Genomic DNA, 25,000 nt, shown 5'->3' with positions numbered 1-25,000 from the left:
GTAACAAATTTATCAAACGTGCCTTTCAGAGAGGCATTAAACTCTTCCATTTTCTTTAGTTTTTTTTTCTTTTTTCATCCCCTGATGGAAATTTCCTGAATCTGTCTCGTTCTCTCGACATTGTGTGACGGTTTGTTCCAACTCCACCGTCTGGATCAGAGCAGCTTGTGTCTGCGCTTGGTCTGATCAGTTGTATTGAACAACAGACATGCGCATCATTGCACATATATTTATTGATATGCACAGACTAGCACACATTTAGGTCTGTAATGGAACGTGACTGTCGATATTTATAAGGGAAAAAACGAAAAAAAAAATTGAAAAAAAAAAAATAAAAATTGGAAAAAAAATAAAAAACGGCCCATAGCGCGAGGCCCCTTGGAGCGCAAGGCCCCTTGGGGCGCGAGGCCCCTTGGGGCGCGAAGCCCCTTGAGGCGCGAGGCCCCTTGGGGCGCGAGGCCCCGTGCGGTCGCACGGTTCGCACGCCCCTTGCGGCGGCCCTGACCCCATGTCTCTAGCATATTTTGTTGTTGAACTACAGGCCTTCAAAAGTGTCACAGGTACAAGGTTCAAAGGGCACACCTGGGAGCAGGAATTGCCCACAAATCTCATATTGACATATGTTGCTCCTGAGGTCAAGACCTTTCCAACGATGTCTTCACTGTTGTCCTACGACAAAGTTTGATTTTCTTGTTGGTACATATCATAGATGTTTGACTTGTATATTCAGAGACCTCTTTAAGGGCCAAGCTGCAAACAATCAGTCAAAATCTTTTAACCAGTATTTTGTGGCCATATTTCTTTAAGATATCGATGATAGTATTATTCACAGTCATACTATTCAATTTGGACCAGTTCTGAGTTTATTTTCCCCTTAAATACTGATTGTTTCACCTTTTGAAATTTCCTATTAACTTAACATGGCTATTTCTAGACCCTTTAACCCCTTCCCCAGTCTGACAGGATGATCCTGGATGATCAAATGTATAATATATCATAGTGCTTATACATTTCTGTGTTTTTAAGTTATGCAAACATATCTTAAAAAATGTTAAAAAATAAAAGTTAAAAAAGTTCTGGTAACCTCCCGGTTAAACCTTCCGGTTTAGGGTTAAGATGTCATTATTATTATTATTATTATTATTATTATTATTATTATTATTATTATTATCATCATCATCATCATCATCATCATCAACTAGTATTCAGACTGAATTATTAGCCATAAAACTTAATTCGGGGGCATCCGTCACGTGATCAGGATCCCTCCTCGTCACTCTATGACGTAGAGGGGACGCCCAGGGAATCCCCTGTGGTTGACGAAATGGGAGAAACTTTAAATATCGCCTGTCTCTTCTTAAAACAGCGTTAAAAACATACTTTTACAAGTTGACAGTAAAAAACATTACCTTGCGCGACAAAAACGCATAATTTAGCCACTATAACAAATAATAATATATAAATAATAATAATGTCATAATCCGTGTATATATCACGACCACAGATCCCCTTGACTTTGCATGGTACAATATCCGAGGTGCTCACACGGAATTATACCACTTTCCGTGTTGGTACCACGGAAAATAGTGGTGAGAGGTCGTGGGCATTTCACGGATTTTTGTGAGATCAGGTTGAGTTGAATTATTGAAATAAATTAACTTTTACAACATATTCTAGTTGAATTATTGAAATAAATTAACCCTTTACACCATATTCTAGTTGAATTATTGAAATAAATTAACTTTTACACCATATTCTAGTTGAATTATTGAAATAAATTAACCCTTTACACCATATTCTAGTTGAATTATTGAAATAAATTAACTTTTACACCATATTCTAGTTGAATTATTGAAATAAGTTAACTTTTACAACATATTCTAGTTGAATTATTGAAATAAATTAACTTTTACACCATATTCTAGTTGAATTATTGAAATAAATTAACTTTTACACCATATTCTAGTTGAATTATTGAAATAAGTTAACTTTTACAACATATTCTAGTTGAATTATTGAAATAAATTAACTTTTACACCATATTCTAGTTGAATTATTGAAATAAGTTAACTTTTACACCATATTCTAGTTGAATTATTGAAATAAATTCACTTTTACACCATATTCTAGTTGAATTATTGAAATAAATTCACTTTTACACCATATTCTAGTTGAATTATTGAAATAAATTCACTTTTACACCATATTCTTCACCTGTATCTATATTATACATCTGGGCTGATAGGGACATACGTAGCATAGCAGGCTAGTTCAGCTGCTAGCATGGTTTTCTGTCTGTACAGTCATGCAAGTTCAAAGCTATTAAAGCACTTTAAACTTTAAACCAAAGCATTTTGTTTTTTCATATAAAATAAACAAATTTCTATGCAGTTTAGAAGTTTTGGGGATGTCTCTTTTTTTGGCTCCTGCGCTGCTGAAATCGGGCGTCATTTATTTCTATTTCTGAAAGCCTTTAATTTTCCTCAAAAACCGGCAGTGCGCCTTATATACTAATATACGGTACTTATAGGAAAAACGTTTTCTACACACTCTATATGATAATTATCTATTTATTTTTCAATATTTAATATTCTTTATTTATTTTAATTATATTATTTACACACACCTAGATACATGTCTTTGTAACTTTTGTTGTTGTCTGTTCTGTATGTTAATAAAAAAAGAAATAATAAAAAAAAATATTATACCGTGGCAAGAAGCAAGAACCACAACAACTTTCCAAAACAAATAATTTAATATATTATGTATATTTATGTACACAGGTTAATTTTAACAAGGTTCATTTATACAATAAAACACAACAAAGTTACAAAAGTTGGTCCACGAGGAAGTTCATGCAGGATCCGGTTCCTGGTCCGGTTCCTGGTCCCGGTTCCGGTTCCTAATCCAGTTCCCGGTTCCGGGTTTTAGAAAACTAAAGTTCTACCAGTGACGTCACGGAGGAGGCGGGGCTTCGCCGTGACGTCACGGAGGAGGCGGGGCTTCGAATTTGGCATAAACAACATTAGCTGCCACGAACACCAGGATCCTGTTACAGTTCTGGAACCAGGAACTTACCGGGACCGGTACCCGTTTACATCAAACCAGGTCCAGGTCTGGTTCTGGTTCACTACTTCAACTGGGAACCACCTGGAACCGGTTTGTTTTTCCACAGATCGGGTTCTAACTGCATGTGAGCGTCGACTATCGTCGGACTGCGCGACATCGGACGCTTAATATGGCCCCCACATTATTTTGATTGACAGCTAAAACTGGCTTTCAACGCCAGCGACAGGAAGAAAAAAGAAGCAGGACGTCCGACAAATGTTCAGCTCGAAACGCTGCACAGCGAAGATTTTGATGAAAAAGTTGAAATTTTGAGAAAAAAGTTGAAATTTTGAAATTTTGAGAAAAAAGTTGAAATTTTGAGAAAAAAGTCGAAATGTCGAAAACGCATGAAAGAACGCACGTACAAAAAAACGCATGCGCGAGAAAATGCACGCACACACGTAAAAACGCAAGCACGCAAGCACGCACGCAAAGACGCAAGCACGCACGCACGCACGCACGCACGCACGCAAAAACGCATGCACGCACGCAAAAACGCACGCAAAAACGCACGGACGAAAAAACGCACGCACGCACAAAAAAACTCACGCACGCACAAAAAAACTCACGCACACACGAAAAAACGCACGCACGCACGAAAAAAACACACACGCACGAAAAAAACTCACGCAATGTTCAGCTCAAAACGGCGTGTTGCGCTGCGTCCAGTTTGGACAGTCCAATAGAAAATAAAGAAGTGGAATTGATTTTATCGCTGACGCTGCAGTTAGGACACGGTGTCAGAGGAGCCACGTCAGTTGGTGCTAACTTGTTCCGGTTCTTCTACCTTGGAACCGGTTATTCTGCCTTGGAACCGGTTGTTCTGGTCCAGGAACCGGTTCTTCTGGTCCAGGAACCGGTTCTTCTGCCTTGGAACCGGTTCTTCTGCCTTGGAACCGGTTCTTCTGGCCCAGGAACTGGTTCTTCTGCCTTGGAACCGGTTCTTCTGCCTTGGAACCGGTTCTTCTGGCCCAGGAACCAGTTCTTTGTCAGTGGAAACAGAAACTCAGGAACCGGTTTGGTGGAAAGCGGAACCTGAGACGACGGTTTGGTCAGATGGAACTTTACACAGGAATAAATGGGAATAAATGGGAATGGTTTGGACTTTTGTGGCTAATTTACTTCCACAAACAAGATTATGAAACTTTTGTTTGGTCATGACTAGATTTAAAAATGATATTTGACTTTATTATAGACTAATCTCTCATCTCTGAAGGCAAAACACCGGCTCCTGCAGTGTGGGAGTGAGGGGGGGCAGGGTAAATCTGTCCGTTTTAATCAAAGTTCTCCCCCCCGAGCAAATCAAAGTTCCTGGTTGGAACCTGCAGTTAAAGTTCCTGTCCGTTCCCGTCAGTTCCCAAATATTCCCCGTTTAAATTCACCTGGAAGGTTTCCAACATTAAAAGATTCCCAGAACGCTGCACTTACTTCACAACCGACACGCACACAAAACACACACTTGTTTAGTTATTGGCTTGGGGAAACTGGCTGGTGTTGAACACTTAGGGTTTGCATATGTTTCTGCCCCGGTTGCACCTTAAGGTGCACCTTTGAGATTCACCTTTGAGGTTACACCTTTGAGATTCACCTTTGAGATGCACCTTTGAGATGCACCTTTGAGATGCACCTTTGAGATGAACCTTTGAGATGCACCTTTGAGATGCACCTTTGAGATGCACCTTTCCTTTGAGGTTACACCTTTGTGCACCGAGGGCGGCGAGTCCCAGAGGTCCGTAGATCCTCAGGAGCTTTGGAAGAGCTTTGGTAAAGGAGGTAAAACTGGAACAGGTCTGTCCTGCTGTTCAACCGCAGACAAGACACTTGTAAACCTGGTTAGTGAAGACGGTTTGGGGTCTGGGGACCCCCTGGGGGGACGGGGGACCCCCTGGGGGGTCGGGGGACCACCTGGGGGGACGGGGGACCACCTGGGGGTGGTAAAACCATCATGGTCCACCAGGATCCTCCCAGTCCAAGACTTTCTTTGAACCAGGAACATTAAGGATCACCTTTAGTTAAAAAGCCGGAGAGTTGGGGGAACAAGGATCTCCGAGCGAACGTTAGTGAGTTAGACGACCGGTGGATGTAGGGCTGTGCGATTAATCGACTTTAAATCTAAATCGGATTTATTAATCAAGACGATGTTAAAAAAAGGAACATCTGAAAATGGATGTTCCTTTTTTGCAGCTGCGTTACAGACAGAGCTCGTCTAGTCGTCTCTGTTTGGTCAAGAAAATGGTAAATGTTGTCACTTTACTAAACTCAAGGAGGATTTACAGGATCTTTCAATTGCACTTCATTCCCAATAGGGACATTTGTTTGATATTTTTCTTTAAAAATAAAGATAAAATATTTGAAACAATTTATTCCATTGTCTTTTGTGGTTTTACCAAAAAAATCGAAATCGAAAATCGGGTTTTCAGAGAAAAAAAATCGGGATTTTATTTTTGTCCAAAATCGCCCAGCCCTAGGTGGTGGTGTAGACGACCCCCCCAACGGGGGACTAGAACCCAGACCAGACCCCCCCTGGGACCTGGACCCCCCTGGGACCTGGACCCCCCCTGGGACCTGGACCCCCCTGGGACCTGGACCCCCCTGGGACCTGGACCCCCCTGGGACCTGGACCCCCCTGGGACCTGGACCCCCCTGGGACCTCAGACCACCACGGTGTGCCGTCTCCAGGCTCTGGTCTTGTCCCGCGGGTCCTGGTTGGATCTCCTGAGGACGACGGGGGCGGATCCAGATCCAGATCCAGATCCAGGTCCAGGTCCAGGTCCAGGGGACCCGGGCCCCAGAGCGGATCCCTGAGGAACTCCTCCGGGCCGACCCGGGACCGGGACCCTGACGACCTCCACCTGGTCCGTCTCCCACCGTCCCGGGTCCTGGTCCAGGTCCAGGTCCAGGTCCAGGTTCATGGACGTGGCCCGGGTCCTCCCGGCCCTGGTCCTGCGGTAGCGGACCGGGGTCTGGGTCCAGTTCTGGGTCCAGTTCCGGGTCCCCAGGGCCTGGTACAGGTTGGGCGGCCGGCTGGGGGAGATCCAGAAGGGAACGGGGGGTCTGGTTCTGGTTCTGGTCTGGTTCTGGTGGGACGGGGGGTCTGAGGCCGGCGCTGGTCTGGAGTAGAAACTGTTGGGACGGAGTGGCCGGGCCGGCGTGGTAGCCGGCGGTTCGGTTCCCCTCCGCGGGTCGTTCCCCGGGTCGTTCCCCGGGTGGTGCCCCGGTTCTCCTGGTTTAGGAAAGGTTCCTTCTCCCGGTATCGGCTCCTCCTTCCCCCCTTGGTCTCCGTCTTCTTCTCTTTCTCCTCCTTCTCCTTCTTCTTCTTCTCCTCCGAGGTTGGAGGTCTTGACGGGCTCGTGGTCCGAGTCCCCGTCGGCGCCGCCGGCCGCCGGGCCCACCAGGGGTTTCTTGCGTTTGCGGGTCACGGCAGAGAAAAGGGACCGGGGCAGGAAGTCTCGGGCCGTCAGGTCTTTCCTGGAACCGGAAGAAACCTGGACACGGAGAAACCGGTAAGTTCTGGGTCAAAGGTCAGAGTTCTGGGTCAAATTTCTGGGTCGTGGACTGGTCTGAGGTCAGAAATGGAGGTTGAACTGGTTCCTACCTTGGATTTAACTGAACCGCTGGTGGTGGAATCTGAAACAGAAGAAGAAGAAGGTTAGAGACCAGTCTCCTTAACGAAGGTTAGAGACGAGTCTCCTTAACGAAGGTTAGAGACCAGTCTCCTTAACGAAGGTTAGAGACGAGTCTCCTTAACGAAGGTTAGAGACCAGTCTCCTTAACGAAGGTTAGAGACGAGTCTCCTTAACGAAGTTAGAGACCAGTCTCCTTAACGAAGGGAGAAGGTCGTCACGTTGGGAGGGAACCGGCTTCCACTGAGCAGAACCGGTCGGTACCGGTCGGTACCGGTCGGTACCGGTCGGTACCAGTCGGTACGGTAAAGTACAGCAGATAAGTGAAACAATACTTCACTTTGGTAAAGAAGCAGAACATTTGGCACAGATTCTCTCCGACGTCTAACTCTTTAGGAAAAAGGCGCGGACGCTCAAAATCTAAGATGTCCACCCAAAAATGTGCTTTTCCCTTTATAACTCGAAATGCCTTGGTTTTAAGCCCCATAAATAAATTAAAGTTGAATATAAAGTTGGGTATTGTGGACATTTTGGTACCAAGTACAGGTCTGTATCCAATACAGTTCTTGAGATACAGCATATAGAAACTTGTATATACACGGAAAAGTGAGAATTTTGTAAGATTGATTGTTGTTACGAGAGTATGGATTTATGAAAATGTTACTCTCATAACCTGATAGTTTGCACAAGGACTCCAAAATAATCCAAACACTAATCCAAATAATCCGCAGATTTAACTAAGGCAGACAAAGCAGCGCACTGGTCCAGGTTGAGGGTTGAAACAAAGGCCGCACCTTTTTCCAAAAGAATAGCCCTTAGAGAATATCTGTGCCAAATGTCATGCTTCTTTACCAATGTGAAGTATTGTTCCACTAATCTGTTGTACTAGTACTATAACAACAATCAATCTTATAAAATCCTCACTTTTCCAGGTTTATACAAGTTTCTATATGCTGTATCTCAAGAACTGTATTGGATACAGACATGTACCTGGTACCAAAATGTCCACAATACCCAACTTTATATTCAACTTTAATATATTTATGAATATAAATCTAGCAACACGGGAACATAGAGGACAAATCTACCAACACTGGAACGGTGAGGATTATTAGCTTCAGCTTCAGAGCAGTGATGGTGGGAACCAACACGGACGGTGAAACAGGTAAACACAAACACAGAAGAAGAAGAAGTTCCTACCGAAGAGGCCGGTCCAGCGACTGGGCTGGAAGGAGCAGGAAAAGAAGAAGACGGTTAAAGGCGGTTAAAGACGGTTAAAGGCGGTTAAAGACGGGTTAAAGACTGGTTAAAGACGGTTAAAGACGGTTAAAGGCGGTTAAAGATGGGTTAAAGATGGTTAAAGACGGGTTAAAGGCGGTTAAAGACGGGTTAAAGGCGGTTAAAGACGGTTAAAGGCGGTTAAAGACGGTTAAAGACGGTTAAAGACGGGTTAAAGACGGTTAAAGACGGTTAAAGACGGTTAAAGACGGTTAAAGACGGTTAAAGGCGGTTAAAGATGGGTTAAAGACGGTTAAAGACGGGTTAAAGACGGTTAAAGACGGTTAAAGACGGTTAAAGACGGTTAAAGGCGGTTAAAGACGGTTAAAGACGGTTAAAGACGATTAAAGACGGTTAAAGACGATTAAAGACGGTTAAAGATGGTTAAAGGCGGTTAAAGACGGTTAAAGACGGTTAAAGACGGTTAAAGACGGTTAAAGACGGTTAAAGACGGTTAAAGACGGTTAAAGACGGGTTAAAGACGGTTAAAGACGGTTAAAGACGGTTAAAGACGGTTAAAGACGGTTAAAGGCGGTTAAAGATGGGTTAAAGACGGTTAAAGACGGGTTAAAGACGGTTAAAGACGGTTAAAGACGGTTAAAGACGGTTAAAGGCGGTTAAAGACGGTTAAAGACGGTTAAAGACGATTAAAGACGGTTAAAGACGGTTAAAGACGGGTTAAAGACGGTTAAAGGCGGTTAAAGACGGGTTAAAGGTATAGTCTGTGATCATATTCAAAAACATTTATTGTTCTACTGGGTGAAATGTTCCGTCCATCCTGAGAGTAGCCAGTGAATAATGAAAAACATCCGACCTCTCTGACAGCTTTAATCCTGTAAAAACTCTGACCAATCTGTTTTTTGCAGTCCGAATGAAACGGATTGGTCAGAGGACCAGAGGCAATTTTGACTTTTTTCTCCACATTTCGACTTTTTTCTAGAAATTTTGACTTTTTTCTCAACATTTCGACTTTTTTCTAGAAATTTTGACTTTTTTCTCAACATTTCGACTTTTTTCTCGAAATTTTGACTTTGTTCTCAAAATTTTGACTTTTTTCTCGAAGTTTTTGACTTTTTTCTCGAAATTTTGACTTTTTTCTCAAAACTTCGATTTTTTTCTCGACATTTAGACTTTTTTCTCTAAATTTTGACTTTGTTCTCGAAATTTTGACTTTTTTCTCAAAATTTTGACTTTGTTCTCGAAATTTTGACTTTTTTCTCAAAATTTTGACTTTTTTCTCAACATTTTGACTTTTTTCTCGAAAAGGTTTTCCCACCTGAGGTCTCCCCCGGCATGCCGGGCCGGCCGATGTTGGACAGGAGGTGGTCGATGTTTGGAACCGGCAGGACGTCGTGTTTCTGCTCCAGCGCCTGCAGAGGAGGAAAAACGGTTCAGGGAGGTTTAATCACCTCTGACGGAGGTTTATCACCTCTGACGGAGGTTTCTCCATCTCTGACGGAGGTTTCTCCACTTCTGACGGAGGTTTCTTACCTTCTGCTTGTTGTCCAGTTGTCCGTCACTGAAGAACCAGTCGCACTGTTGGAGCAGAGACACGGAGGTGGAGGTTAGTGGTGGAGCTTCGTAACAGTCCTCGGGGGAACCAGAGGAACCAGAGGAACCAGAGTTCTTCTTACGTGCAGGATCAGCGTCTCCACGATCTTGTAGCGGTCCGGCATGTGCGTCACCATGTCGGTCATGTTGTCCTCCGAGGTTCTGACCAGGGTGGGACCGAAGACCAGGGCCAGGTTCCTGGGCTCCATCTGGGGGGAGAAGTTCCTGGTCAGATCTGAGAACCACCGAGCTGCTACCGCTAAGCTAACGGGTTCTGGTTCTGCAGTAAACCTGCACTCTGAGAGCAGAGAGCTCTGCCAGGAACATAAGGCACCACGGTAACCAGAACAGGTTGGGGTAACCACGGTAACCAGAACTTAGAGGTACCTTGTTCTTCTCCGAGTAATAAATACATTTTCACTTGACTTGAAATTTAGAGAAAAAAGTTGAAAATTTGAGAAAAAAGTTGAAATTTTGATGAAAAAGGTGAAATTTTGGGAAAAAACTGGAAACGCACGCACGCAAAAATAAACGCCCGCACGACCGCCCGCACGAAAAAATGCACGCACGCACGCAAAAATAAACGCCCGCACGAAAAAACGCACGAACGCACAAAAAAACGCATGAACGCACGCAAAACGAACGCATGCACGCAAAAACATACGTTTGCACGCAAAAACGCACAAACGCATGAAAAAAGCACGAAAAAACGCACGAACGCACGCAAAAATAAACGCCTGCACGCCCGCCCGCACGAAAAAATGCACAAAAATAAACGCCCGTCCGCACGCCTGCACGAAAAAACGCACGCAAAAACGCTCGAACGCACGAAAAACGCACGCAAAACGAACGCATGCACGCAAAAACGCACGAAAAAAAGCACGAAAAAACGCACGGACGCACGCAAAACGAATGCATGCACGAAAAAAGGCACGAAAAAACGCACGCAAAAACGCATGAAAAAACGCACGCACACACGCAAAAATAAACGCCCGCACGACCGCCCGCACGAAAAAACCCACGCACGCAAAAATAAACTCCTGCACGCCCGCACGAAAAAACGCACGCACGCACGCAAAAACGCACAAGCACACAAAAAAACGCACGAACGCACGCAAAACAAACGTATGCACGCACGAACGCATGAAAAAAGCACGAAAAAACGCACGCACGCAAAAATAAACGCCCGCCCGCACGAAAAAACGCACAAACGCACGAAAAAAGCCACGCAAAACGCACGAACGCACGCAAAAATAAACGCCTGCACGCCCGCCCGCACGAAAGAACGCACGCACGCAAAAATAAACACCCGTCCGCACGCCCGCACGGAAAAACGCACGCAAAAACGCTTGAACGCACGAAAAAACGCACGCAAAACGAACGTATGCACGCACGAACGCAAAAACGCACAAGCACACAAAAAAACGCACGAACGCACGCAAAACAAACGTATGCACGCACGAACGCATGAAAAAAGCACGAAAAAACGCACGCACGCAAAAATAAACGCCCGCCCGCACGAAAAAACGCACAAACGCACGAAAAAAGCCACGCAAAACGCACGAACGCACGCAAAAATAAACGCCTGCACGCCCGCCCGCACGAAAGAACGCACGCACGCAAAAATAAACACCCGTCCGCACGCCCGCACGGAAAAACGCACGCAAAAACGCTTGAACGCACGAAAAAACGCACGCAAAACGAACGCATGCACGCAAAAACGCACAAAAAAAGCACGAAAAAACGCACGGACGCACGCAAAACGCACGCAAAAACGCACGAACACACGCAAAACGAATGCATGCACGCAAAAACGCACGAAAAAAGGCACAAAAAAAGGCACGCACGCACAAATAAACGCTTGCACGACCGCACGAAAAAACGCACGCACGCACGCAAAAACACACAAAAAAACGCACGAACGCACGCAAAACGAATGCATGCACGCAAAAACGCACGAAAAAACGCACGAAAAAACGCACGCAAAACGCACGCAAAAACGCACACAAAAACGCACGAACGCACGCAAAACGAATGCATGCACGCAAAATCGCACGAAAAAAGGCACGCACGCACGCAAAAATAAACTCCCGCACGCCCGCACGAAAAAACGCACAAACGCAAGTAAAAAGCCACGCAAAACGAATGCATGCACGCAAAAACGCACGAAAAAAGGCACGAAAAAAGGCACGCACGCACGCAAAAATAAACTCCCGCACGGCCGCATGAAAAAACGCACGCAGGCACGCAAAAACGCACAAAACACAAAAAAACGCACCAACGCACGCAAAACGAACGCATGCACGCACAAACGCATGAAAAAAGCACAAAAAAACGCATGCACGCACGCAAAAATAAACGCCCGCACGAAAAGACGCACAAACGCAAGTAAAAAGCCACGCAAAACGAACGCATGCACGCAAAAACGCACGAAAAAAGGCACGAAAAAAAGCACGGACACACGCAAAACGCACGCAAAAACGCACGCAAAACAAATGCATGCCTGCAAAAACGCACGAAAAAAGGCACGCAAAACAAACGCAGAACGGGTTGGGGTCGCCACGGTAACCAGAACGGGATGGGGTCACCACCACGGTAACCAGAACGGGTTGGGGTCGTCACGGTAACCAGAACGGGTCTGGTCACCACGGTAACCAGAACTTAGAGGTACCTTGTTCTTCTCGGAGTGGTCCGCCACCTTCTTCAGGTGGGTCACCAGGAACCGGAGGGTGTGGTAGTAGTGGTCCGGCAGGTCCTGGAGCTGGGGGGACAAGAACCAGAGAACCGGACTGAGAACCAGAGAACCAGAGAACTGGACTGAGAACCAGAGAACCAGAGAACTGGACTGAGAACCAGAGAACTGGACTGAGAACCGGAGAACCAGAGAACTGGACTGAGAACCAGAGAACTGGACTGAGAACCAGAAAACTGGACTGAGAACCAGAGAACCAGATAACTGGACTGAGAACCAGAGAGGAGGAGGACCAGGAGGACGGGGAGGAAGAGGAAGAGGAGGAGGAGGAGGAGGAGGACGAGGAGGAGGAGGAGGAGGAGGACAAGTGAGACGAGTTGGAGAGTTGGAGAGTTCCTATAGTTAGTAAGTATAGTAAGTTCCTCACCAGCTTCTTCATGGTCTTCAGTCGATCCTCAGAATCTTCTATCCGGTTGGCATTGATGAAGTCGTTGTACTTTTCTGTGGAGGAGGAGAAACGTGAGAAATCTGTCTGTCTGTCCGTCCATCTATCTATCAGATCATGATCATGTGACCATGTGATCAATATCCCCCCCACCATCATGTGATCAATATTCCCCCTCCACCATCATGTGATCATGTGGTCATGTGATCAATACCCCCCCACCTACCGTCGGTGAAGATCATCATGTGATCATGTGATCATGTGATCAATAATGTGATCAATAATGTGATCAATAATGTGATCAATATTCCACCTACCGTCGGTGAAGAGCATCATGTGATCAATAATGTGATCAATAATGTGATCAATAATGTGATCAATACTCCACCTACCGTCGGTGAAGAGCACCATGTGATCATGTGATCATGTGATCAATAATGTGATCAATACCTACCGTCGGTGAAGATCATCATGTGATCATGTGATCATGTGATCAATAATGTGATCAATAATGTGATCAATACCTACCGTCGGTAAAGATCATCATGTGATCATGTGATCAATACTGTGATCAATACTGTGATCAATAATGTGATCAATACTCCACCTACCGTCGGTGAAGAGCATCATGTGATCAATACTGTGATCAATACCTACCGTCGGTGAAGAGCGGCTCCGGCAGCTTCCTGAAGAAAGACTTGAGGAGACTGCTGATCACGTTCAGGTCCTGCCAGCGCTGGAGAATCAATCAATCAATACACCAATCAATACATCAATCAATACATCAATCAATACATCCATCAATACATCAATCAATACATCAATCAATACACCAATCAATACATCAATCAATACACCAATTAATACATCAATCAATCAATCAATCAATCAATCAGAGGTCAGAGGTCATGGGGGTTAGTTAGATATAACTGGTATAATGAGCATATTCCCCTGTCCGTAGTATATTATTATTATACCACAGTTATCAATCAATACATCAATACATCAATCCATCAATCAATCAATCAATCAATCAGAGAGGTCAGAGTTCATGGGGGGGTATAGGGGGGGTTAGAGGTTTTCAGGGGGGGGTCCAGACCTCTTCAGCCTGGCTCAGATCCAGTCCCCGGTCCAGGTTGTCCTGCAGGTTGGGGTTAGGGTTAGGGTTAGGGGGGCAGGTATAGGGGGTATCTGGGGTCCAGACCTCCTGGGGGGGATAGGGGGTATTAAGGGGGTATCTAGGGTCCAGACCTCCTGGGGGGGTTAGGGGGGTATTAGGGGGTTAGGGGGGTGTTAAGGGGGGATAGGGGGGTATTAAGGGGGTATCTGGGGTCCAGACCTCCTGGGGGGGATAGGGGGGTATTAAGGGGGTTAGGGGGGTATAGGGGGGTCCAGACCTCCTGGGGGGGTTAGGGGGGTATTAAGGGGGTATCTGGGGTCCAGACCTCCTGGGGGGGATAGGGGGGTATTAAGGGGGTTAGGGGGGTATAGGGGGGTCCAGACCTCCTGGGGGGGTTAGGGGGGTATTAAGGGGGTATCTGGGGTCCAGACCTCCTGGGGGGGATAGGGGGGTATTAAGGGGGTTAGGGGGGTATAGGGGGGTCCAGACCTCCTGGGGGGGTTAGGGGGGTATTAAGGGGGTATCTGGGGTCCAGACCTCCTGGGGGGGATAGGGGGGTATTAAGGGGGTTAGGGGGGTATAGGGGGGTCCAGACCTCCTGGGGGGGTTAGGGGGGTATTAAGGGGGTATCTGGGGTCCAGACCTCCTGGGGGGGATAGGGGGGTATTAAGGGGGTTAGGGGGGTATAGGGGGGTCCAGACCTCCTGGGGGGGATAGGGGGGGTATTAGGGGGTTAGGGGGGTATTAGGGGGGTATCTGGGGTCCAGACCTCCTGGGGGGGTTAGGGGGGTATAGGGGGGTATGTGGGGTCCAGACCTCCTGAGGGGGTTAGGGGGGTATAGGGGGGTCCAGACCTCCTGGGGGGGTTAGGGGGGTATTAAGGGGGTATCTGGGGTCCAGACCTCCTGGGGGGGATAGGGGGGTATTAAGGGGGTTCTGGGGTCCAGACCTCCTGGGGGGGATAGGGGGGGATAGGGGGGTTAGGGGTATCAGGGGGGGGTCCAGACCTCCTCAGCCTGGCTCAGATCCAGTCCCCGGTCCAGGTGCTCCTGCAGGTTGGGGTTAGGGTTGTTAGGGGGGTATCTGGGGTCCAGACCTCCTGGGGGGGATAGGGGGGGGGGCTAGGGGGGCATTAAGGGGGTATTAAGGGGGTCTAGGGGGGTATTAGGACAGACCTCCTGGGGGGGATAGGGGGGGGGGCTAGGGGGGCATTAAGGGGGTATTAAGGGGGTCTAGGGGGGTATTAGGACAGACCTCCTGGGGGGGATAGGGGGGGGGGCTAGGGGGGCATTAAGGGGGTATTAAGGGGGTCTAGGGGGGTATTAGGACAGACCTCCTGGGGGGGATAGGGGGGGGCTAGGGGGGCATTAAGGGGGTATTAAGGGGGTCTAGGGGGGTATTAGGACAGACCTCCTGGGGGGGATAGGGGGGGGGGGACTAGGGGGGCATTAAGGGGGTCTAGGGGGTATTAGGACAGACCTTCTCAGCCTGGCTCAGGTCCAGTCCCCGGTCCAGGTGGTCCTGCAGGTTGGGGTTAGGGGGGTAGGTATAGGGGGTATCTTGGGTCCAGACCTCCTGGGGGGGATAGGGGGGGGGGGGTATTAAGGGGGTATAGGGGGGTCCAGACCTCCTCAGCCTGGCTCAGATCCAGTCCCCGGTCCAGGTGGTCCTGCAGGTTGGACACCATGGCGTTGTTACCGGGAACCCTGTAGACCCCGGTGTAGTCCAGACCCAGGTCCTCCACCACCCGGCAGCACATCTCCACCACCAGGGGGACCATCTGGAACCAGAACCAGAACCAGGACCAGGTCAGAACCAGGACCAGAACCAGGACCAGGACCAGAACCTCAGAACCCGAACCAGGTCAGTCACTCAACTTCCTGTCTGGATATTCAACTTCCTGTCTGGATATTCAACTTCCTGTCTGAATCTCAACACAGGAGTCCCCCAGGGCTGGTCCTGGTCCCCCCCTTGAGCTCACCTTGTGATTGACAGCTTGTGATTGACAGCTCACCCTGTGATTGACAGCTCACCCTGTGATTGACAGCTCACCTTGTGATTGACAGCTCACCCTGTGATTGACAGCTCACCCTGTGATTGACAGCTCACCTTGTGATTGACAGCTCACCCTGTGATTGACAGCTCACCTTGTGATTGACAGCTCACATTGTGATTGACAGCTCACCTTGTGATTGACAGCTCACCCTGTGATTGACAGCTCACCTTGTGATTGACAGCTCACCCTGTGATTGACAGCTCACCCTGTGACTGACAGCTCACCTTGCGATTGACAGCTCACCTTGTGATTGACAGCTCACCCTGTGATTGACAGCTCACCTTGTGATTGACAGCTCACCCTGTGACTGACAGCTCACCTTGTGATTGACAGCTCACCCTGTGATTGACAGCTCACCCTGTGATTGACAGCTCACCTTGTGATTGACAGCTCACCTTGTGATTGACAGCTCACCTAGTGATTGACAGCTCACCTAGTGATTGACAGCTCACATTGTGATTGACAGCTCACCCTGTGATTGACAGCTCACCTTGTGATTGACAGCTCACCTTGTGATTGACAGCTCACCTAGTGATTGACAGCTTATGATTGACAGCTCACCTAGTGATTGACATCTCACCTTGTGATTGACATCTCACCTTGTGATTGACAGCTCACCTTGTGATTGACAGCAGGCTGACAGTCCTCCAGTCGGACCCCGAAGGCCTTGGGACCCGAGTCCTGGTTTTTCCTGGTCCTGGTCTTCATGAGGTTGATCCCCCAGAGGGCCCTGATGTCGTCTAGGAGACCGAGACACGGGGACGGGTTAGACCTGGACCAGGACCTGGACCAGGTCCTGGCCCAGGTCCTGGTCCAGGGTGGGGGTAGAGACCTGGTCCAGGTCCAGGACCAGGACCAGGACCTGGACCTGGACCTGGACCTGGTCCAGGTCTCTAACTCTGGACCAGGACCTGGACCTGGACCAGGTCCAGGTCCTGGTCCTGGACCTGGACCTGGACCAGGTCCAGGACCAGGACCAGGACCTGGACCTGGACCAGGACCTGGACCAGGACCAGGACCAGGTCTCTAACTCTGGACCAGGACCAGGACCAGGACCTGGACCTGGACCAGGTCTCTAACTCTGGACCAGGACCTGGACATGGACCAGGACCAGGTCTCTAACTCTGGACCAGGACCTGGACCTGGACCTGGTCTCTACCCCCCACCCTGACAGGAACAGGTACTCACCGGATCTGGACCCCCGGGTCTGGCAGGTGTTGTCGGTCTTGGCCAGCAGGAAGGGGGGCACCATACGGTGGACTTTGGGGGACGAGTCCGGCTTGGAACCTGTTAGACTGGAGAACAAGACAGGGTTAGGAAACTGGGGGACCTGGAGGACCCCCAGGACCTGCAGGACCTCCAGGACCTGAATACGCTCATTATACCACAGCTGTGATATAATGAGCGTATACCACAGCCTGGTGGATGTATTGCATTTTTGCCATTTTCCATCACGAGAGATAGCGTTTAGCTCAACGGTTGAGCAGCGACTCATGAAAACCTTCCCCTGAACAGTGACGCAGGTTCGATTCCAGTCGCAACATATGTTTCCCTCCACTTCCTACGAGTCTGTCTTTCACTGAATCTATGAAATAAAGTCGCTAAAGAGAGATAGACGGACAGACGGACAGACGGAAAGATTGATTGATTGATCTCACCTGTGTTTCCTGTAGTCGTTCAGCTTCTTGTTGATCAGCGCCTGCCTGGAGAATCCCATCTCCTGCAGGGAGAGGAGGTTAGCGGTTAGCGGTGGCTACACCTGCCCAGGTAACAGGTAAACTAGCTAACAGGTAACGTAGCTAAAGGGTAACCTAGCTACCGGACCCAGACCTGGGTGCTGGATCTCGGTGCCGGTCCTGGTTCTCACCTCGGTGTCGGTCTTGCCGGTCTCCCGGACCACCCGGATCCAGGCCAGCATGTCGTCGCGGTCCTCGGCCTGCAGCAGGTACTCGCAGAAGTCCTGCGTGGTTAGCCGCAGCGCGTGTTTCCTGCGCGTGCCGCTGTAGGCGATGTCCACCAGGCAGCCGCGCAGGCTGATGGGCGGGGCGTCGTCCTGGAGCCCCGCCCCCGGGGCGGGCCCCGGCCCCGTGCCAGCCCCCGCCAGCGCCGCCTCACGCTTGTCCTTGTACAGGAACAGCGAATGGGAGCGCAGCACCGAGTAGCAGCGCTTCCAGGGACGCATGCCGCCGCCCACTTTCTGCAACGGAGGAGCGCACCAGATCCAGGTCAGGGTTTAGGTTTTATTAGTTTTAGTCTTCTCCTTTTTTTGTTTTTTCTTTTTTTAACTGGTTAAAAACTGGTTTAATCCGGTTTAAATCGGTTAAAAACTGGTTTATATTGGTTTAAACTAGTTTAAACTGGTTAAAACGGGTTTAAACTGGTCTAAACAGGTTTAAACCCGTTTAAACTGGTTTACACTGGTTTAAACTGGTTAAGGACTGGTTTAAACTGGATCAAGACTGGTTTAAATCGGTTAAAAACTGGTTTACACTGGTTTAAACTGGTTTAACTGGTTAAAAACTGGTTTAAACCGGGTCCCCGGGCCCCCTCGGCCCCACCGTTCCCCCCCAGGCCCCACCTTGCCCTTCTCCGTCAGGATCTGCTTCAGGTGCAGCCATCCTTCCTTCCTCATGTCTATATATTATATTAATATTATTAGTGCCACGGCTTCCAGCCAGAGGCACGACTCCTCCAAAGCTATGGAATAGCAAGGAGGAGGAATGCCTCTGGCAAAGCCAGAGGCACTAATGTTATTCTGCGGGTTTATTATTATTTTTCAACTTATTCATTTTCCGGACAGATTTCGGTTCGCTACTCCTCCTACAGCTTTGAGAAAACGCGAAAAGTAAAAACGTAGAAACGTGCGACTTAATCGGGAATCGTGTGCTATGACTTTTATAAGCAATTGGCATGCACGTTTTTGCGTAACGTGCATAAACGTGCGCACTAAAACCCATCCGGAATGCATTGGGAGAACTTTGGGGCCTCACCACTCGCACACCGTTACTCGAAAAATGTGGATTTTCAGAGCGATGGCACAAATAGTTTTTGCACGAAGTGCAAAAACATTTGCAAATTTCCAAACTAATGGGGAACTCATTTCCCCATGTATTTCTATGGCGCCATTCAAAGCGGATGGGAGAAAAAAAGACAAAATTCACCTTTTTTCTGAGTCACGTATCTTTCTCATACTTGCACGTAGAAATGTCATTCAAACTTCAAAACGGAGGAAAACTTCTCTTCTCTCTCCACAACTGAAACAGTTTTTTCCTAAAATGTACACTTTTCAAGATATGAGCGCTAAAGCGAGGACTGGAAATCACTTTTTTGTCAAATCTAGAGGGAGGTTCTAATTGTTTAGAGTGAGGAAACATTCAAAAAATGAACATAATTTTTATTTGTAACACGAGCTCACGGCCAAACCGTAAAAGCTAGAAAGATAATTTTTGGTCAGAATGTAGACATAGATGTTGAGATTCAAATAATGTGACTTTGACAGGCGTGGTGTGTACAAAATTTTAACGGGGGGGGGGGGGGGGGCAACAGACACGCCAATTCCTGCCACGGTCTCCATTGACTGCAATGTAAAAAAAAGTTTTCTTCAAAAAAATCTCACTTTGTTTTCAAACTGCCGTTACTAACACATTTTAAGGAATATCTGAATAAAAATAAGATTGACAGAATCTGCTGCTTAGCGATTCCGTTAGCGGTTCCGTTAGTGGTCCCGTTAGCTCTTCCGTTAGTGGTTCTGTTAGCCTATTACCTATTTTCTGTAATAACTTTTGAATGGTTTGACATAGAGAGTCATGGGTGGTGTCATTGGACTCGGTATTGAGTCCTTCACCTTTATTGCTTGTAAAATGTACACAAATGTGCAGCAGCCCGCCGTGGCACTCTCGAAATTTCTGCGAGGAAATTGTCTAGTTATTATTATTATACCGGCCCCCACTGGTCCCACCTTGCCCTTCTCCGTCAGGATCTGCTTCAGGTGCAGCCACCCTTCCTTCCTCACGTCGCTGAAACTGATGGATCCCAGATCGGAGGTGGAGCGGCGCTTGGACCGGTTCTCCTCCTGGACCCGGGCCTCCTCCTGGGCCCGCAGACTCTCCAGGGACTGAAACAGAGACCAGGGGGTCAGGGGGGGTCAGGGACCGGGTCTGGACCGGGTCTGGACCGGGTCTGGACTAGTCCTGGACCGGGTCAGGGACCGGGTCTAACTCAGGTCTAACTCACCCCATCAGTGAAAAAGCTCTTCACCCTCTTCGGTAGTTTCCTGTGGAGCAGAAGGATCAACGTTAGTAGATTCAGGTCACCATAGCAACCAGTTTAAAACGTTTAAAATCTGGTTTGAACCAGTCTAAATGGGTTTAAACCCCTTTACCCTGGTTTATATTGGTTAAGAACTGGTTTAAACTGGAGCAAAACTGGTTTAAACCAGTTTAAATCGGTTAAAAACTGGTTTAAACCAGTTTAAATCGGTTAAAAACTGGTTTAAACCAGTTTACACAGGTTTCAACTGGTTTAAACTGGTTAAGAACTGGTTTAAACTGGAGCAAGACTGGTTTAAACCAGTTTAAATCGGTTAAAAACTGGTTTAAACCAGTGCAAACTGGTTTACACTGGTTTAAACTGGTTTAAAACTGGTTTAAACCGGTTAAAAACTGGTTTAAACTGGTCCAAACGGGTTTAAACCAGTTTACACAGGTTTCAACTGGTTTAAACTGGTTAAGAACTAGTTTAAACTGGATCAAAACTGGTTTAAACCGGTTTAAACCGGTTTAAAAACTGGTTTAAACTGGTTTAAACCAGTTTAAATCGGTTAAAAAACTGGTTTAAACTGGTTAAGAACTAGTTTAAACTGGATAAAAACTGGTTTAAACCGGTTTAAACTGGTTAAAAAGTGATTTGAACCGGTCTAAATGGGTTTAAACCCATTTACACAGGTTTAAACTGGTTAAGAACTGGTTTAAACTGGATCAAAACAGGTTAAACCCGGTTTAAACCGGTTCAAAAGCTGCTTTTTAACACCACCAACACCGTCTGGTGGTGTTCAGGTAACCATAGCAACAGTAGGGGGGGAGTAAGAACTGGACTCACGAGAAGACCCGTCCCTCGTCCCTGAAGGTGTTCAGTCCTTCGTCGCAGGACTTGGACCTCTCGGTGGTGACGGCCAGCAGGTAGGAGGACCGCCGGGACTTGATGCTGCCTGGGGGGACAAGAGCATCAGTACTGACCCGGGACCTGGACCTGGACCAGGACCCTAGACCCAGGTCTAGGGTCCAGGTCTAGGTAGGAGGACCGCCGGCCCTTGATGCTGCCTGGGGGGGAGAGAGGGTGAGGACCAGGACCTGGACCAGGACCCTTGTGAAGCCTCTGGATGGTTAAGGGGGGGTTAGGTTCTGGTTAGGTTCTGGTTCTGGGGGTTAGTTGGACTCACTGCAGTCCTGGGAACGAAGTCGGACAAACGGGGACACGGACACGGAGGGGGACACAAGGACGGAGGTCTGGACCCGGGACCCGTCAGAACCGGGGCCGTCAGAACCGTCAGAACCATCAGAACCATCAGAACCGTCAGAACCAGGGCTGCCGGGGTCGTCTGGGTCGGGAGGTTTAGGTGGACAAAACAAGACAGGATCAGTTACTCAGATGGAGGTTCTGGACTAAACCGGTCTGGAGCAGCTGGACTGGAGGCAGGAACCCTCAGTCCGGTTCTTCTTCCAGCTCTCGGCGAAGGCGGACGCTTTTCTGCTCCTCTCCCTTATCTATCTGCCCTGCTGCTGCTTTTGTTTGTCTCGTCTTCAGAGTCTCTCCTTTTCACTCCTCCCAAACTCTACAATCATGGAATTGATTAACTGGTCTCTCAGCACAATCAGAAGTCAGGGGGTAAGGGAGCCCTCCTGCTCCGATGGGAGGTTTTTTACTGGATACACAATGGATTCCTGGAAACATTGGAAACCGTTGTGTTTGGTGATTCTGTCTGTCGAGGACGTTGAAGATGCTTCATAATTGGATTTATGATAGCAGGATTTCTCCTGATCGGAGGAGGGGGATTCCTGGTCTACCGACAAACGCGTAAGTCGTCGACAGCTGTTCTGGCTCTTTCAGAGCTGCTGGACGTGGCTGAAGGATCAAGCAAGGTGATCAACACTCAGACTTTAACGCTGGGGGAGCAAAGCCGTAAGCTGGATGTGATTCTTGAACAGAATCGCAGGCTGGCGGCGTCTTTGAGCTCATTGGTAAGATGGAGAAGACCCTGGAGAAGTTGGAAGCTCGGCTTGGCGGGAATTGATCACAAATTCATCTGATTGGAGTCGCCATTGATGAACCAGAGACTGAAGGCAGACGGTAATTACTGAGTCTGTCTGTTTTCAATATAATTGTTGATTCTATAATCTGGCCTTGACAGAGCAGCCTGGCAGGTTAGTCCAGTCACAATCTCCCTGGTGGAATGTAAACAAGGTGACTCTGCCCCCACTAACCCTCCCCTCTCAGGAACACCATCTATTAGCTATGCTATTAGCTGTACTAGTAGCCGCTGCTTCACCTGGATCTATCGTCACACCACTGGTCCTACCTGGACCAGGAGTCACGCAGGAAATCCACCGCCCCTGAACCCACCACCCCTGAACCCACCACCCCTGAACCCACCGCTCCTGCATCAATCATCGGTTGCCATGGCAACAACGCTGTGATGATGCTAATGCTAATGCTTCATCTGTTAAAGCAGCAACAAACGGTCCAGGACTCAGTCACAGATGTAAACTAGGTGATGCAGCTCAATGGTTCCCGGTTTGAGCCCGGACCTGCTGAACTGGGCCATGTGACCGATGACGGACCAAAGTCGGACCTGAGACGTTTCTGCCTCCAGAGTCGAGCTGTTTCCAGACCTGAACCTCCATCTGATTCCAAACACAACACCACTTTAAAAACACACAACATGAAACAGTGGTAGAGACGAATGGTTTCACATCGTTGTTTAAAACCGGTTTAAACTGGTTTAAAAATGTTTTTAACTGGTTTAAACCGGTTTCAACTGGGTTAAACTAAAATTGTGAATCTGGTATTTTAACTGGGAGTGATAGGAAGAGATATAGCAACCTAGGCAAGAGATTCATCTTGATCACATCAATTTGTGAACTGAAGTCTAATACTAATTTTGACCACTTTGCTACATCCCTTTGTATTTTATCATTTATATGATTATAGTTTAGCTCGTAAATTTTGTCAAATTCCTTGGTTATTTTAACTCCTAGATATTTTATTGACTTAGTGTTCCAATTTAAGTTATATTGCTTCTTGATTTCATTACTTGGTTTATAATTAAATGTCAATACCTGAGTTTTCGATATATTCAATTTGTAGCCTGACATCAATCCGTATTCTTCCATAGTCAAACAAGCAAACAAGCCTATCCTGTGTTCTTCTTTTGCCATCGTGATTCCCGTCAATTCTTCATCTTGTCTTATTATTTGAGCGAGCGGCTCTAAGAAAATCGCAAAGAGGGCGGGGCTAGCACAACAACCTTGGCGAGTCCCTCTGTACAATTTAAAGGCGTCCGTCAGATGTCCATTTATCCTAATTCTAGCTGATGGGTCAGTATACAATGCCTTTATGCATTTAATGAATTTGTCATTGAATCCCATTCTCTCTAATACTTTATACAAGAAGGCCCAGGTGACCCTATCAAAAGCTTTTTCCGCATCGAAGCTGATCAGAGCAGCGCTTATATTGTGTTTATTTATATGTTCTGTAATATGGAGGGTTCGTCTGATATTGTCCTGCATTTGTTGTCCTTTTATAAAGCCTGTCTGATCTTCATGTATCAAGTCAGGCAGGTAGTGTTCCAGTCGTTTTGTAATGATAGATGTAAATATTTTATAATCCACGTTCAAAACTGATATTGGGCGATATGACTCACAGTACTCTTTATTTTTCCCTTCTTTAGGGATAACCGATATCAACGCATCCTTCCAGGAGGGGGGAGTTATAGCTTTTTCAAGCGTCCAGTTAAAAGACTCCAATAGTACTGGGGCGATCAGGTTTAAACTGGTTTAAAGCTGTTTTAAACTGGTTTAAAGCTGTTTTCAACTGGTTTAAACCGGTTTAAAGCTAGTTTAAACTGGTTTAAAGCTGTTTTCAACTGGTTTAAACCGGTTTAAAGCTTTTTTAAACTGGTTGAAACTGGTTTATAGCTTGTTTAACTGACCTATGAAGGGGATGGAGGACAGCGAGTCCAAGGCGTGCTGCGCTAGGCTGCCGTTAGCCCGGCGGACGGGTCCTGGTCCTGGTCCAGGGACCGGCGAGGGGGCCCCCGACGAGGGCGGGGACCCCCCCGGCGTGGCGTAGTGGGAGTGCCGGAGCGCCTGCACGGGGGTCCGCCGGCCCGCGGGGGGTTTCTGCCTCAGGACGACCTCCGAGGCCCCGGGGGGGCCCGGGGCCGGGTCCTGGTCCTGGTCCCGGTCCCCTGGTCCCAGGACCCCCCCCGCCCCGTCGGCCCAGTCCAGCTGGGGGCCGCTGTAGCCGGGTTCCCGGAAGGAGCTGGCCTGCTGCAGGAGCGGCCCGGCCTTGCGGGAGAAGCCCTGGTACCCCGGCAGCTCCGGGTCCTTCCCCCGCCGGGTCTGGGGCTCCGCCACCTGCCGGCCGGTCTGGGGGCCGGTCTGGGGCCCGGGGGGGCCGGTCTGGGGGTTCTGGTCCATATGTGGCCCCTGCGGGCGGTGCGGGGCCACCAGGGCCGACGCCTTGGCCAGCGCCTCCACCGACCGCCCGTAGTTGTGCTCGTACTCGGCGTAGGCGGCTAGCAGGCCCTCGGAGCAGGTCCTGGTCCCCGGGTCTGGACCCGGGGCCGGCTCGGCCCCCCAGTACGAGTCGTGTGCCGCCGCCGCGGCGGCTGCCTGGTGGTGTCGCAGCAGCGCTTCCCTCCGCCGCTGCTCTGCAGACGAGGCCACGCGGCGGCCGAGGCCCAGCGCTAGCTCCGCTAGCCGGTCCTGGGGGGGCCCCGGGGGCCCGGCCTCGGCCTGGCTGTAGTACCAGTCCGCCAGCGCCTGCTGGCAGCTGGCCGAGCGCAGGCCGCCCCGCCGCGGCGGCGGCAGCGTCGCCGAGGAGATGGCGGCGTTGTGGTTAGCGAAGT

The 25,000-nt window shown here is 48.5% G+C and overlaps 1 protein-coding gene and 1 long non-coding RNA gene across 2 annotated transcripts; both read right to left on the bottom strand.

Annotated features, from left to right (window-relative positions):
* Positions 1-2,736: 2,736 nt before the first annotated feature.
* On the bottom strand, positions 2,737-5,661 carry LOC133439882 (uncharacterized). Its single transcript, XR_009782250.1, has 2 exons — positions 5,014-5,661; positions 2,737-4,973 (listed from the first exon to the last, which is right to left on the bottom strand). It is a non-coding gene; the product is annotated as an uncharacterized LOC133439882 (long non-coding RNA).
* Positions 5,662-5,682: 21 nt separating this feature from the next.
* On the bottom strand, positions 5,683-24,992 carry LOC133439880 (rho GTPase-activating protein 23-like; the record flags this gene model as incomplete). The annotated part of the gene is made up of 18 exons (XM_061717523.1): positions 5,683-6,593; positions 6,704-6,735; positions 9,286-9,379; positions 9,501-9,545; positions 9,644-9,769; positions 12,232-12,321; positions 12,680-12,753; positions 13,355-13,433; positions 15,445-15,597; positions 16,492-16,613; positions 17,062-17,168; positions 17,532-17,593; positions 17,741-18,070; positions 19,832-19,987; positions 20,107-20,146; positions 20,971-21,079; positions 21,311-21,469; positions 24,080-24,992. Coding segments are annotated over 18 exons (3,525 nt in total), but the record flags the coding sequence as incomplete, so codon positions are not given.
* Positions 24,993-25,000: the final 8 nt, after the last annotated feature.

Source organism: Cololabis saira, unplaced genomic scaffold (assembly GCF_033807715.1).
Source record: "Cololabis saira isolate AMF1-May2022 unplaced genomic scaffold, fColSai1.1 scf254, whole genome shotgun sequence".
Taxonomy (NCBI): domain Eukaryota; kingdom Metazoa; phylum Chordata; class Actinopteri; order Beloniformes; family Belonidae; genus Cololabis; species Cololabis saira.
Note: the sequence above shows the minus strand (reverse complement) of the source record. Positions and strands in the feature narration are given on the sequence as shown.